The sequence below is a fragment of the Mesoplodon mirus genome (genome assembly GCF_964341445.2).
Source record: "Mesoplodon mirus genome assembly, chromosome: 6".
Classification (NCBI taxonomy): Eukaryota; Metazoa; Chordata; class Mammalia; order Artiodactyla; family Ziphiidae; genus Mesoplodon; species Mesoplodon mirus.
Window position 1 is genome coordinate 92,225,907 of NC_138982.1, and position 14,705 is coordinate 92,240,611.

The following is a 14,705-nucleotide window of genomic DNA, read 5'->3' on the forward strand; positions in this document are numbered from 1 at the left end:
ATATGCATTTCACTGAAAAACACACATAACCAATTGAAACATGAAGAGGTATTCAACCGCTCTCATGTGAAAGAAATGCAGTTAAAACAAGAGTGAGGTTTTTTCACTTAGATGATTGGCAAAGATTAAAGTTTGTTTACCATATTGGCAGATGTTTATCATATTGGCGAATGTATGGAAACAGAGTCCCTGTTGTTGCGAGTGTAAATTAGGGTAACGTTTTGGAAGCTGGTTTTAACAATATCGAGCAAAACAATAAAATGTACAAAGCTGTCGACCCAGCCCTTATACTTGTACAAATTTATTTTAAATGATATACATAAATGATAAATGTATAAGGATGATCTTTTCAGTATTGTCTAGTAAAGAAACTAGAAACAACGTCAATTTTCAGCCAGAGACTGCTAGTCATATGACTTATGGTTCAGTGGAATACAGTGCAGGTATGTTGGGGGCGGTGGGGGGAAGTTGTACACTTGACCTTTGACCGATGCAGAGCTTAAGGCTGTGGAAAATCCATATATAACTTGTAGTAGGCCTTCCTTATAAGCCGTCCCTCCAAATCCATAGTTCTGCATCTGCAGATTCAATCTACCACAAAACGTGTAGCAGTGTAGTATTTACTATTGAAAAAAATCTCTGTGTAAATAGATCCATGCAATTCAAACCCATGTTGTTCAAGAGTCAACTCTATATGTACTTAAGCGTGGTATATTAGTAAGTAAAGAAAGTAGGTTGGCTAACAGTATGCATGGTATCATCCCATTTATGTACTTGATTCTTCAAATTTGGAGGTAAACATTTTTGCTTCTTTACATAGAAGGTTTCAGGAAGGATACGTGAAACATTTAACAGTGATTCTGGAAAAGGGGGCAGGTGAAAAAGGACCAGAACTGGTGTAGCGGGGGGATCCTTAATATTCACATTATGCCTTTTGCTCTGCTGAAATGTTTTGTTTTTTACTCTCATCTCATGTTAAGCTTTATTATTTTAGACCAACATACCCAGTGGAAGAATTAGAAGAAGAAACTGTTGCAGAAGATGATGCAGAATTAACATTAAATAAAGTGGATGAAGAATTTGTGGTATGTGTGTTGCTGAACTTTTTGTTCATTTTCACCATTGGATTCATTTCCCTTAATTCTCCTAGACTTCCATTTTCTGGAATATATTTTATTTCATTGTTTCTAGAGAAGAAAAGCTTTTGAATAGAGTGCCAAGTATCAGTTGTTTAGACCTTTAGTTAAGTTAAGGCTCATGTTCTGTAATGATTGAGGTCTGAATTTTAGCAGAGGTTCTTCAAATGTAGACACGGAGTAGTAGACCACTAGTTATATGGGTTAACATTTTATTAACAACCATTCATGATCTTAAATAGGCCATAAATAATAAAGAATTTAGAAGAGAGCAATAGAATTTAGGATTAATACATTCTGCTTCATAAGAATACCATTCATTTCTCAGGAACTCCTTTATGCTTCTAAAATTAGGATGAAGACCACCCTGCAGGAACTTAAAAAATACTTATACATACCAACATTATTTAAATTGTTTGGCAGCCTCTGGGCCTATCCACATACTTAACATTTCTATCCATAGTGTGAAATTAAATGTTCACGTCTCTGCAACAGACTAGACTAGGAAAATGGTGGAGAAAAAGAGCTTTTCCTCAGAACCAGATACAGATTGACCCTGATGTTTTAGGAATTGTACATATGATTTGAAATTAAAATGGCAGGGAAAAAAACTTTGTAGTGTATTTTACTGTCATAAACCAATTAAAATTTTCAGGTGATTTTTTGAATCCACAGAAAGTATATTCTGTATTTCAGCTTAAAGTAATTTATTAAGGTACTATATGCTGCAAAGATATTAATCACTGCATTATTTTATAGTGAATGATGAAAATAACCATTAAATAAATTAGACTATATCAGATAGTAGAATATCATATAGCCATTAAAAATTGTTTACAAAGAAGGGCTTCCCTAGTGGTGCAGTGGTTGAGAGCCCGCCTGCTGATGCAGGGGACACGGGTTCGTGCCGCGGTCCGGGAAGATCCCACATGCCGCAGAGCGGCTGGGCCCATGAGCCATGGCTGCTGAGCCTGCGCGTCTGGAGCCTGTGCTCCGCAACGGGAGAGGCCACAACAGTGAGAGGCCCGCGTACCGCAATAAAAAAAAAAAAAAAAAAAAATTGTTTACAAAGAAATGTTACTGACATGAGGATGACAACTTATACTATATGCGTAAACTCAGCTATATAAAATATGCAGAAAAAGAAAAATATTAATATATTAACATTAGTTATATATGGGTAGAGGGATTATGGATGATTATTTTCTCTTCTATACATCTTTATATCTTCAAAGTTTTTAACATGTATATTATTAGCAGTAGAAATATTTTAAACCATATGTATTAAAAAGATGACTGCTATTTATAGAAGGAAAAAGACCACTATAAAACTAATCAATTTAAAAGGTATCTTTCTTAATGTGATAAATTTTTAAAGTTAAGGTAAAAATGTAGTCATTCATGTGTACTGAGCATCTGTTATGTAGCAGGCACTGGGCAAGAACCTGATGGTGCTGGATGTACAAAAACTCTGAGGCAGGAAGGAGCTTAACATGACCAAGGAACTGAGAGAAAACCACAGTGGCCGGATCTCCTAAGTGAGCGGGAGGGTGGCTTAAGATTAACTGGGAAGATAGAACAGGTCCAGATCATTTTGGGCGTTTTAAGTTTAGACTTTATACTTTGTGTAATCTTTCCATTCAGGCTCAGAAAATTTTAAGTCTTCACATAGTCCCAGTTGTTCATCTCACTTATTTTACTCAGTTATCTTCCTCATCTTGTCTTCTTAGTTACGGTTTATTAGTTATTAGTAAATAGCTTATCTACAGATACCTGGTCCTAGTGCATCAATATTTAGCTTCAAAGACCTATAACTCAAAACTGCTACTCAGGCGGAAAAAAGGAAGAAAACCTACTAATCAGAAGGAAAACTCTATAAGGGCAGAAACCAATTTTGCACATTTTTTGTATCTCCAGTTTATTATGCAGTGCCTGGTGCATAGTAGGTGTTCATTAAATATTTGACCAAAAATCACCTGTCAGCGTATTGCTTGTAACATTTAGAAATTATAGCTTTTTTTTTTCTGAGAACCATTTAAAGTTCAAAGCAGCATTATTGTTTGTGTAAATTAGAGAAACAAACTAGAAAGCAGCCTCTTCACACATTTCTTGCCAACTGTGAAGTAGAGACCTTCTACTGTCATAAGATCAAGCTGAAGGCCTTCCTCAGGGGGTTGCCTCTGAGGCTGTCATGTCTCTTGAATTTTTTTTTTTCCTTTCTTCCTTATTGTCATTATATTATCCTAAGGAGCCCTCTCTTACCTCTCCCATTCCTCTTGCTAAGGAGAGCTGGATCAGTGCCAAAAAGCTTTTGGCTGGTGGGATAGTACTTCATTTTGTTGCCAGTTTGTGGGGTAGCTCAAGGATGGTAAAGATCATTTCTGACAGAGTAAAGTTAGTCTATAATCAACAAGGAACTCGAAACCTTCAGTTTTAGACTGGCCAAATAAAGATAGGACACATTGGAAAGAAAGAAAGTGAGAGAGAGAAAGGGAAGGAGGGAGAGAGAGAGGCAGAGAGGAAGGGAGGGAGGATTGGGATCACGACACAGAATATTTTCAAAGAATATTCTCACAGGATGTTCTCACAATATATAATCATATCCTTAGTAATTGGCAATAAAATAATTAAGAGGATACATATTAGGCAAAGAAATGACAGGAAATTGTTGAGTGCCTTCTAAATTACTGAGATTAAAATCCTCTTAATTTATTTTAAAACTATTTTTGAGTCTGTTTATATTCAAATTCCTTTCAAATGCTTTCTTAATAATATTTAGTAACTTAAATCCTTTTTCTAGTACCTACTGTTAAAGCTTTTTGCCTATGAGTGTTCAGGCCACCACAATTCAACAAGTATTTATTGATCACCTATGTAAATAGTACCGATTAGGTTATTATAAAAACATTATAAACTTGTCTCTTCTCCCATGGGCACTAAGTCACTGGCATTTCAATCATTTGCTCTGGTTAAGTAGACCATCATTAGTGCAAACACAGGATAGACTGAGCTGTTTCTCAGAGGTGTGGCTCTGCATGTGTGCTTAAGATTTAACATGTAAACAGATCAGTTTTGTCTACACCTCTATGCCCCACTGCCCCCATCCCCAAAAATATGAACGTTAGTTGAGTGTATGGAATCTGCATTTATATTGTTTCATGTTTTACTAAAATCTTTCCAGTTTCCCAAAGATTAGCAGAGTTCCCCTATCTTATTTTAGTGGCCCTACTCCCAGAGATTCTACTTTCTGAGTAGCTCTGGGATGGAGCCTTACATTTTCACAAGCTCCCAGGTGATGCTGATGCTGATGCTGCCTGTCTAAGAACCACATTTTGAGAACCACTGTCTTACATACTTCTGTTTTTTAATTTCTTTTATTAATTTTTACTGGAGTATAGTTGCTTTACAATGTTGTGTTAGTTTCTTGCTGTACAGCAAAGTGAATCCGTCATACATATACGTATATCCACTCTTCTTTAGTTTTCCTTCCCATTTAGGTCACCAGAGAGCACTGAGTAGAGTTCCCTGTGCTATACAGTAGGTTCTCATTAGTTATCCATTTTATACATAGCAGTGTATATATGTCAGTCCCAATCTCCCAATTCATCCCACCCCTCCTAACCCCCTTGGTAACCATACGTTTGTTCTCTACGTCTGTGACTCTATTTCTGCTTTGCAAATAAGTTCATCTCTACCATTTTTCTAGATTCCACATATAAGCGATATCATACGATATTTGTTTTTCTCTTTCTGACTCACTCCACTCTGTCTGACACTCTCTAGGTCCATCCATGCCTCTACAAATGACCCAATTTTATTCCTTTTTATGGCTGAGTAATGTTCCATTGTATATACGTACCACATCTTCTTTATCCATTCCTCTGATGACTGACATTTAGGTTGCTTCCATGTCTTGGCTATTGTAAATAATGCTGCAATGAACATTGGGGTGTGTGCACCCTTTCGAATTAAGGTTTTCTCCAGATATATGCCTAGGAGTGGGATTCTGGGTCATATGGAAGCTCCAGTTTTAGCTCTTTAAGGAACCACCATACTGTTCTCCATAGTAGCTGCACCAATTTACATTCCAACCAACAGTGTAGGAGGGTTCCCTTCTCTCCACACTCTCCAGCATTTATTGTTTGTAGATTTTTTGATGATGTCCATTCTGACCGGTGTGAGGTTATACTTCACTGTAGTTTTGATTTTCACTTCTCTAATAATTAGTGGTGTTGAGCAGCTTTTCATCTGTTTGTTGGCCATCTGTATGTCTTCTTTGGAGAAATGTCTATTTAGGTCTTCTGCCCATTTTTTGATTGGGTTGTTTGTTTTTTTGATATTGAGCTGCATGAGCTGTTTGTATATTTTGGAGATTAATCCCTTGTCAGTTGCTTCATTTGCAAATATTTTCTCCTATTCTGAGGGTTGTCTTTTCGTTTTGTTTATGGTTTCCTTTGCTCTGCAAAAGCTTGTAAGTTTCATTAGGTCCCATTTGTTTATTATTTTTATTTTCTTACTCTAGGAGGTGGGTCAAAAAAGATCTTCCTGTGATTTATGTCAAAGAGTGTTCTGCCTACATTTTCCTCTTAGAGTTTTACAGTATCCAGCCTTACATTTAGGTCTCTAATCCATTTTGAGTTTATTTTTGTGTATGGTGTTAAGGAGTATTCTAATTTCATTATTTTACATGTAGCTGTCCAGTTTTCCCAGCACCATTTATTGAAGAGACTGTCTTTTCTCCATTGTATATTCTTGCCTCCTTTGTCATAGATTAGGTGGCCATAGGTGTGTGGGTTTATCTCTAGACTTTCTATCCTGTTCCATTGATCTATATTCCTGTATTTTGCCAGTACCATACTGTCTTGATAACTGTAGCTTTGTAGTATTGTCTGAAGTCTTGGAGCCTGCTTCCTCCAGCTCTGTTTTTCTTTCTAAGATTGCTTTTGCTCTTTGGGGTCTTTTGTGTTTCCACACAAAGTGTAAAATTTTTTTGTTCTAGTTCTGTGAAAAATGCCCTTGATAATTTGAAAGGGACTGTGTTGAATCTGTAGATTGCTTTGGGTAGTACAGTCATTTTCACAATACTGATTCTTCCAATCCAAGAACATGGTGTATCTCTCCATATGTTTGTATCATCTTTGATTTCTTTCATCGGTGTTTTATAGTTTTATGAGTACAGGTCTTTTGCCTCCTTAGGTAGGTTTATTCCTAGGTATTTTATTCTTTTTGATGCAATGGTAAATGGGATTGTTTCCTTAATCTCTCTTTCTGATCTTTCATCATTAGTCTATAGGAATGCAAGAGATTTCTGTGTATTAATTTTATATCCTGCAGCTTTACTCAATTCATTGATGAGCTCTAGTAGTTTTCTGGTAGCATCTTTAGGATTTTCTATGTATAGTATCACGTCATCTGCAAACAGTGACAATTTTACTTCTTCTTTTTCAATTTGGATTCTTTTTATTTCCTTTTCTTCTCTGATTGCCATGGCTAGGACTTCCAAAACTATGTTGAATAATAGTGGTGAGAGTGGACATCCTTGTCTTGTTTCTGATCTTAGAGGAAATGCTTTCAGCTTTTCACCATTGAGTATGATGTTTGCTGTGGGTTTGTTGTATATGGCTTTTATTATGTTGAGGTAGGTTCTCTTTAAGCCCACTTTGTGGAGAGTTTTTATCATAAGTGGGATTGAACTTTGTCAAAAGCTTTTTCTGCATCTATTGAGATGATCATATGGTTTTTATTCTTCAATTTCTTAATGCGATGTATCACATTGATTGATTTGCATATGTTGAAGAATCCTTGCATCTCTGGGATAAATCCCACTTGATCAGGGTGTATGATCCTTTTAATGTGTTATTGGATTTGGTTTGCTGGTGTTTTGTTGGGGATTTTTGTGTCTGTGTTCATCACTGATATTGGCCTGTAGTTTTCTCTTTTTGTGGTATCTTTGTCTGGTTTTGGTATTAGGGTGATGGTGGCCTTGTCAAATGAGCTTGGGAGTGTTCTTCCCTCTGTAATTCTTTGGAAGAGTTTCAGAAAGGTAGGTGTTAACTCTTCTCTAAATGCTTGATAGAATTCACCTGTGAAGCCATTTGGTCTTGGACTTTTGTTTGTTGGGAGATTTTTAATCACAGTTTCAATTTCAGTACTTGTGATTGGTCTGTTCATATTTTTTCCTGGTTCAGTCTTGGAAGGTTGTAGCTTTCTAAGAACTTGTCCGTTTCTTCTGGGTTGTCCATTTTATTGACGTATAGTTGCTTGTAGTCGTCTCTTATGATCCTTTGTATTTCTGTTGTTACTTCTCCTTTTTCATTTCAGATTTTGTTGATTTGAATCTTCTCCCTCTTTTCCTTGATGAGCCTGGCTAAAGGTTTATCAGTTTTGTTTATCTTCTCAAAGAACCAGCTTTTAGTTTCATTGATCTTTGCTATTGTTTTCTTTGTCTCTATTTCATTTATTTCTGCTCTGATCTTTATGATTTCTTTCCTTCTACTAACTTTGGGTTTTGTTTTGTCTTCTTTCTCTAGTTGCTTTAGATGTAATGATAGGTTATTTGAGATTTTCTTGTTTCTTGAGGTAGAATTGTATCGCTGTAAACTTCCCTCTTAGAATTGCTTTGGCTGCATCCCATAAGTTTTGGATTGTTGTGTTTTCATTGTCATTTGTCTCTACGTATTTTTTGATTTCCTCATTGATTTCTTCAGTCATCCACTGATTATTTAGTAACATATTTTTTAGCCTCCATGTGTTTGTGTTTTATGCAGTTTTTTCCTGTAATTGATTTCTAATCTCAGTGTTGTGGTCAGAAAAGAAGCTTGATACTTCCAAGTGCTTGAAGATAAGGGTTATCTTTGAAATTTTCCACTGCAGCATTTGTACAACTCTACATGTGAAAGTGTCCACCAAACAACACCCACTTATTTTTTTTTGTTTTTCTGTATAAGACTTCAGGGCCAAGTTCCATTTGCTTTATTACCATGTCTTTAAGCTTTGGATATTCTTGTTAAATTTATTTCAACCACTATGTCACTTGTCACCACAAAGACATTTGAAGAGAAAGGGGAACTAAAGTTTTGTTGTATATGCTTAGAGAACCTGCTCAGACTCTGTATTCACTGTATATTGGAGAGGGGATTGATTCTCAAAGGGTCACTTCTGACACCATTCCCCATATCAGTTGGGCTAGGAATCAGGACTAGCTTAGAATCTACCTGAACTTTTCTTTTAGATAGTTAATATCTAAGATACAAGTTTAGTATCTTACATGTGTATATTTTACATCCTTATATAGATTTAACATTTAATATCTTTAAACTTGAGCATATAAAAGATGAGATGTCAAAAATATACATTAATGTGATTGGTCCCTGGAGTACGTGAGAGTATTCTATATCTGTCAGCCTCTTATTTTTGTCCATTTTAGTCATGTTACTCAAAATTTCCATTAACTCCTTCCGGTGTCTCTTTATTTCAGATATGCCACTTGCGACTGTTTCTTGTTATGTTTTTATGTTTATTTATCCCCAGTTTTACAGCAGTGGCATCTTTCTCTCTTTTTTTCTTTTCTTCAGTGACTCTAAAAGAGGTCCTATTTTTAAATGGCATCATCAAAACCTCAAAAAACAGATAACATTATGCCCTACTTTATGCACACTACTAGGCTTTTAAATACCCTTTCCTGCATTAGTCTTTCTATAGAGCTTAGCATATTAAGTATGTGAAATCTGAAAATACCTTTTTTAATTACAACTTTTATAATTATTAACTTTTAAACTCTTTTATTTTTCTAAGGAAGAGGAGACAGACAATGAAGAAAACTTTATTGATCTCAGCGTTTTGAAGGCCCAGACCTATCGCTTGGTAAGTTACATGGGATACACACAGGACCAACAAGCAGTCAGTATACATATTCTGCTGGAAATTGAAACAAGTAGAAATCATTCTTGGCCACTGCTTTGTGTGTCATTTGAAAAGTAGCTCTCAAAGCTGTTTTTCTATATATACAGTATTCTAATTATAGCAAATATAAAAATCAGAGGGGCAAGTGGGAAAGCCTTCTGTCCATACCATGGAATATCAACTCAGGGTTCTCATGTAAACTGGAAATAATTGATTTGCCTTATGTTATTTTTTATTATGGAAAAACATAAATAATTCAAGTTATTTTCCATTATAATGGGCAGTATTGAATGGTTTTGATTATAGGAAATACTCAAATGGTAATTCTTTGAAATAAAATGGTTTATATTAAGACTGGTATATGGATAGGTAGTCATATGTTGCTTCAAGTCAGTTTTTGCTCTGTTTTAATTAGGAAATAAACCCAGTCTATAAAAGAGAACCCACTCAATGAGATATTTCAAAAGTACATTTGGGATTTTTCTATTTTCCTATATATATGTTATATTTCAATAAAGTGATACCTATTGCATGCTCAAAAAAGTATGTATGAAACACAATCTTATTTGTTCTTTATTTAATTATTCTTATCTCAATTCTACCAACAAGTTTGGATCTAGTTTTGGGTTCCTGTCATGAAGACTTCCTTGGCCACCTCACCCCACGCTGATCTCTTCACTTATCATTCACTGCCTTAGTATTGTTAGTAACTATTATTAACGATATGTGTGCATTTTCTGCCCAACTTGAGGTGTAATATAACATAACATTGTGGCTAACTTGACTGAGTGTGTGAGTTGACTTTAAGACTTTCAGTATTTAACTAGCTGTCTGACCTTTGGCAGGTTTCCAGCCTTCTTGTGCCTTATCTTCCTCATCTGTAAAATGAGGATAAAAATATTACCTTTTATGTAGAGTTTTTAAAGATTAAAAGAGTTACTACGTCTAAAGCATTTATAACGATGTCTGGCACATAGAATGTACTTAAAAGGTGTTGGCAAAAACCAAAACCACACCTTCCCCCTACATTCCTTCTCTCAAATCTGACTTGTAAAGCTCCTTGCTAACATGGATAACTATCATTTTTTATATTCTCCATAGTATAACACAGAAGATTCTGAATAAATGCTTCTTAAATGAAAGAATGTATTTTTTGTTGCTCAATTGAAAATTATTTCAGAATAATGTGTTAACATTTAAATCCAAACAGATAAACTCCAGTTGTAACGATACATTTGCATATCACTTTGTAGTTTTCAAAATACTTTAAAACACGTTTTTTAGTGACCTTGTAAGGCATTTGAGAAGATGTTATTTCCATTTTACAGATACAAAAACTGAAATTTATCACCTTGGGACAGTTTGATCTTTTAAAAAGCTAATAAATTACAGTGGCTTAATTTGAACTCAGTTTCTCCAAACTCCCAATTCTATTGCTTTTTCTCCTTTACCTTAAAACAAGAGTTCAACGGGGTAGATTCCTATCTTAAGCAAGGACACTATGGTGCTTGGTGTTCCTGTATGTGTTGAAGATGTGATGACAGAGTTCTAAAGTATGAAGAAAAAAACAGAAGTAGAGATGCATACACAATTATTCTTAGAAAGAAGCTGATATTTGTACTCTTCATTCTTATATTGATGGTATAAATAGAGGCCGGTAAAGGCCACCTGTAATTCCCTCTGGACTAAGTAGTTTGAGTATTGGGAAGGAGCAAAGTGATTTAACTTGCCTTTACCACTACTCTAAGTCCCTATTGGTCCTGATTTCAATTTTTCACTTCAATTAAGCTGTGTAAGGATGGGTTTTCCCCCTACCTGTGACTTTATAATTATCTAGGTATTAGATCCTTTGGACAATGATTATGTAACATATACCTTTTTGAACTAAGACTATGTATGGTTGCATTTTCACATGAGGAAGAAGTCTGAACACCAGGTGTTTGTGGATGGTCATCCATGAAGTACTAATGAGGCAGAAAACCCTTTCATATTTTAAAAAATCTGGCAAGTTTATGATGTTGCCCACTGAAGCCATCTGCCTGAGACAGCTGTATCTGACTACAGCTTGCGATGGCTCAGGCTGCTCTTTCTCCAAGACAGAATTGCGCTATAGGTTAGTAACACAGATTTAAGATTTTGTGTTTCATGCAGCATGTGGTCTCACAATGCAGGAGAAATATTATTTTACTAAAGTTGATGTGATGAATTCTGCACTAGAGCAAGAATGATGGATACTATCTAGGAAATTGATGTACTAAATGTATACGTGACTGTGCCAGCCCAGCAATGTGCGGATTACAACAGTCCCCCTCTACCTGTGGTTTTGAAACAATAGATATTTCTCCAGTCATTCTCTAATCCTCCCCCTGTTTTATTGTTCTTCACAGACTTCAGCATTGTATTCATCTGATTTGTTTGTTGTCTATCTCAACCAGTAGAATGCAAACTCATCTAGAGCAGAAGCTTTTTTAACTGCTTTTGCACCTGTGCCTGGTGTGTAGAAAGTGCTCAATACTGAATAATGTTGAATAAATACACACGTGAATGAATGCTATTTTATATTTATAGTTTTATGAGAAAGTATAGTTTAATCTTCATAGAGAAAAGAACTTCTCAGCAATAATTGGGTCCTCTTCTATGTACTGTGTAGGATAATGCAGGGAGAAATCTACTTATATTCCTTTCTTTCATTAAATAAAGCAAAGTCGAGGCCCTGAAAAGTATGCCCTTAAGTATCATGGTGACTCAAGAAGCTGGGTGTACAAGAGCATTTTCCTGAGATTTGTGGTAAATGGAGCAAGAGATAAAGGTAAATGAAAGAGACATATGTTGCAGATTGTGTTCTCTGGAAGTGGACACTGAGACAGAGTTTGGGATGCAAGATGTTCATGGTGAAAGGCCGGGGTGAGAAGTGTTGCCTGCTGGGCCGGTCGCTGGAGGCGGTCTGCCCTGGGAAGGACGCGGCCCCAGGTAAGGTGGCTCTGCCGTTGGGACAGAGCCCGAGGGAGCTGACAGCTGGAAGCCGGCTGCTGGCCACCTTGCCCGCAACTGAGCGCAAGTCCTTCCTTGAAGGGAGACCCTAGAGGTCTAGCTTCCTGACTCCCACTGCATAATTGAAGCCTGTAACCGCTAATTTGAAGAATTTGTAAAGAGATGCTGTGTGCCCATTGACTGAACTTTAAGATGTCTGCCTAATCAGACCATAACGCAGCAGCAGTATTTCATGAGCACTGAAACCAGTGTTCTAAGTAAATGGCGCTTCCTATCAATCATGAACGCTTATAGTGATGGCACTGGTTGTTTGGAAGCAGGTGTTTTTCAGAATAGTTGTTTACTTTGAGGTTTAAAAATATTTTAAAGCCATTTTTGCTGTGATTTCTTCCTTCAATTCTGTTACCCCATTGTGGTTTTACCAATAATACAGGCATACCTCATCTTGTGGCGCTTCACTTTATTGTGCTTTGCAGATACTGCATTTTTTACAAATTGAAGCTTTGTGGCAACCCTGCATCAAGCAAGTCTACTGGTGCCATTTTTCCAACAGTATTTGCTCACTGTGTCTCTGTGTCACACTTTGATAATTCTCAAAATGTTTCAAATTGTTTTCAAATGTTTCAAAATGTTTTTCATTATCATTATATTTGTTACAGCAATTTGTGATCAGTGATCTTTAATGTTACTACTGCAGCTTGCTAAGGGCTCAGATGATGGTTAGCATTTTTAGTGATAAAATATTTTTAATTAAAGCACATACATTATGTTTTTAGACATAATGCTATTGCACACTTAATAGACTACAGTGTATTGTAAATATATCTTTTATATGCACTGGGAAACCAAAAAATTTGCGTGACTTGCTTCTTTATTGTGATATTTACTTTATTGAGGTGGTCTGGAACCAAACCTGCAATATCTCTGAGGTATGCCTGTACTTTGCAAGATAATAACTCCTGTAATTAGTGAGGGATTGCTTTATTTTTCCAGAGTTTGATTTGCAGGTTAGTTATTTAAATTTTGAATTTTTTCTTAGAAAGAAAAAAATGTGGATGGATATTAGTCTTTGAGGCTAGCCCATAAAGTTCTACACTCTCTCTGTCCCTCTGATTTCTGAATGTTCTTGAAATCTGAAATTGAGCGGAAGCGTCCCTGAGAGTGGCCGTGGTGGGAGGGACACTGGTGCGGAATTAAAGCTCTGACAGTTGGGCAGAGCCTGTGAGGGTTAGGGGTGCTGTAGAATGTTCAGAGATGTGAGGGGTGGGAGCAGGGAAGGAAGGCTCTGGTGGCAAGGTGTTCGGCAGGTGTTCTGGGTCATTTCTGTTTCAAACTTGAGTATGCTGATTGGAAAGTGCCTGTATGTTCATGGTAACTATGCTGTAATTATGAGTGGTCTTTGTAGCTCCCCTCCATTCGGAAGCTCAATAGAATAACAGCAGTAGGTTCTGGCAGCATGATGCAGATGTGTCATTCTTCTCCCCCAGTGGAAAAAAAAAGATGGGAGGGAAGCTGTGTGCTCTCTGAATTCTATTTTTAAATGCCCATCACTTCATTTCAAAACATTTTTTTCAAACATGCCATAGACACCATTCTTCCTTGAGATGCTAAATTTGAGGTTTTAGAAACCAAATCCTGAGTTATACAGCATAAAACCAACTATCTCAAAAGGTTTAAACACAATTGGTTTCTAATTACTTAGCAAAAAATTCATTGTACCAAGAATGAGAGAATTTTTAGCTTAAAAAGCAAAAGCTGTAAGGAAGTAAAAATCTGGGCTTAGAATAAAAATCATCATTTCAGTTTTAGTTTAGGATGTCATTGTGGCAGGGCTGCAATATTGTGATCAAAACGGGGAGAAGATGGATCTACTTCGATTAATATCTTAAATACTTTACATTTTCCTCATTTTACATATGATTTACACTTTACTCTTCAACAAAATGTCCTTTCTTAATACAGGAAAGAAAATACCATTCTACAACATAACATGCCCTATAGGAGGCCCCTGGTTCTGATTCCTGCTCGAGGAAAATGTTTTTTCTTCTCTTTTCCTGAAACATTTGGGTGTGAGTTCTCCTATCTGGGCTCTGACTGTGGGAAGTCTATCGTTGGTGTTTCACAGAGGAAACAATTAAAACGCCACATGTTCAAGTGTGATGGAACATATTGCTGAGTAAATGCTTTTATTTCTCTGGTAGCTAGCCCGTACCACCCCATCAGTTTTACATCTGGAGGTGAATAGGAAATGTAGGTTAGAGAAAAAAGCTGTACTCCTCACTGCTCAGAGGAGGCTCAAACGGCAGTTCTTGCTGGGTGTAAAAGAGAGTTTTACTTGATCTTTAGTGTAGCTTTTGAACGCACACTTGAAATAGGAAAGATCCTTATTTCTGTTCGTGGTTTTATTGTGAGCCTAGAAAGAAGTAGGAAGCAAGGACTTTTCAAGGTCCCTTCTAGCTCTGAGTCCATACCTTCAAGGTCAATGCTACAGTGGAAAAGCAGCCTTAGATAAAATCCTGACCACATGTCACTAGCCATGTGGCCATACCGATTTATCCTCTCTGTAACTCAGCTTTCTTGTCTGTAAGATGGGGACACAATTCAACCAAGGGTTATTTTAAGATTAATAGAACTTGGGCACCAGACCTAGCATGATGCTGGCCTAGAGTATACATT

General features: G+C 36.5%; 1 protein-coding gene across 1 annotated transcript in view; it reads left to right on the top strand.

Annotated features, from left to right (window-relative positions):
• Positions 1 to 14,705, top strand: part of IFT57 (intraflagellar transport 57) — a 59,941-nt gene that overhangs the window by 6,860 nt on the left and 38,376 nt on the right. The window contains exons 4-5 of the mRNA XM_082625909.1: positions 995 to 1,085; positions 8,931 to 8,999. Coding sequence (XP_082482035.1) covers positions 995 to 1,085; positions 8,931 to 8,999 — 160 coding nt within the window. The remainder of the gene's footprint in view (positions 1 to 994; positions 1,086 to 8,930; positions 9,000 to 14,705) is intronic.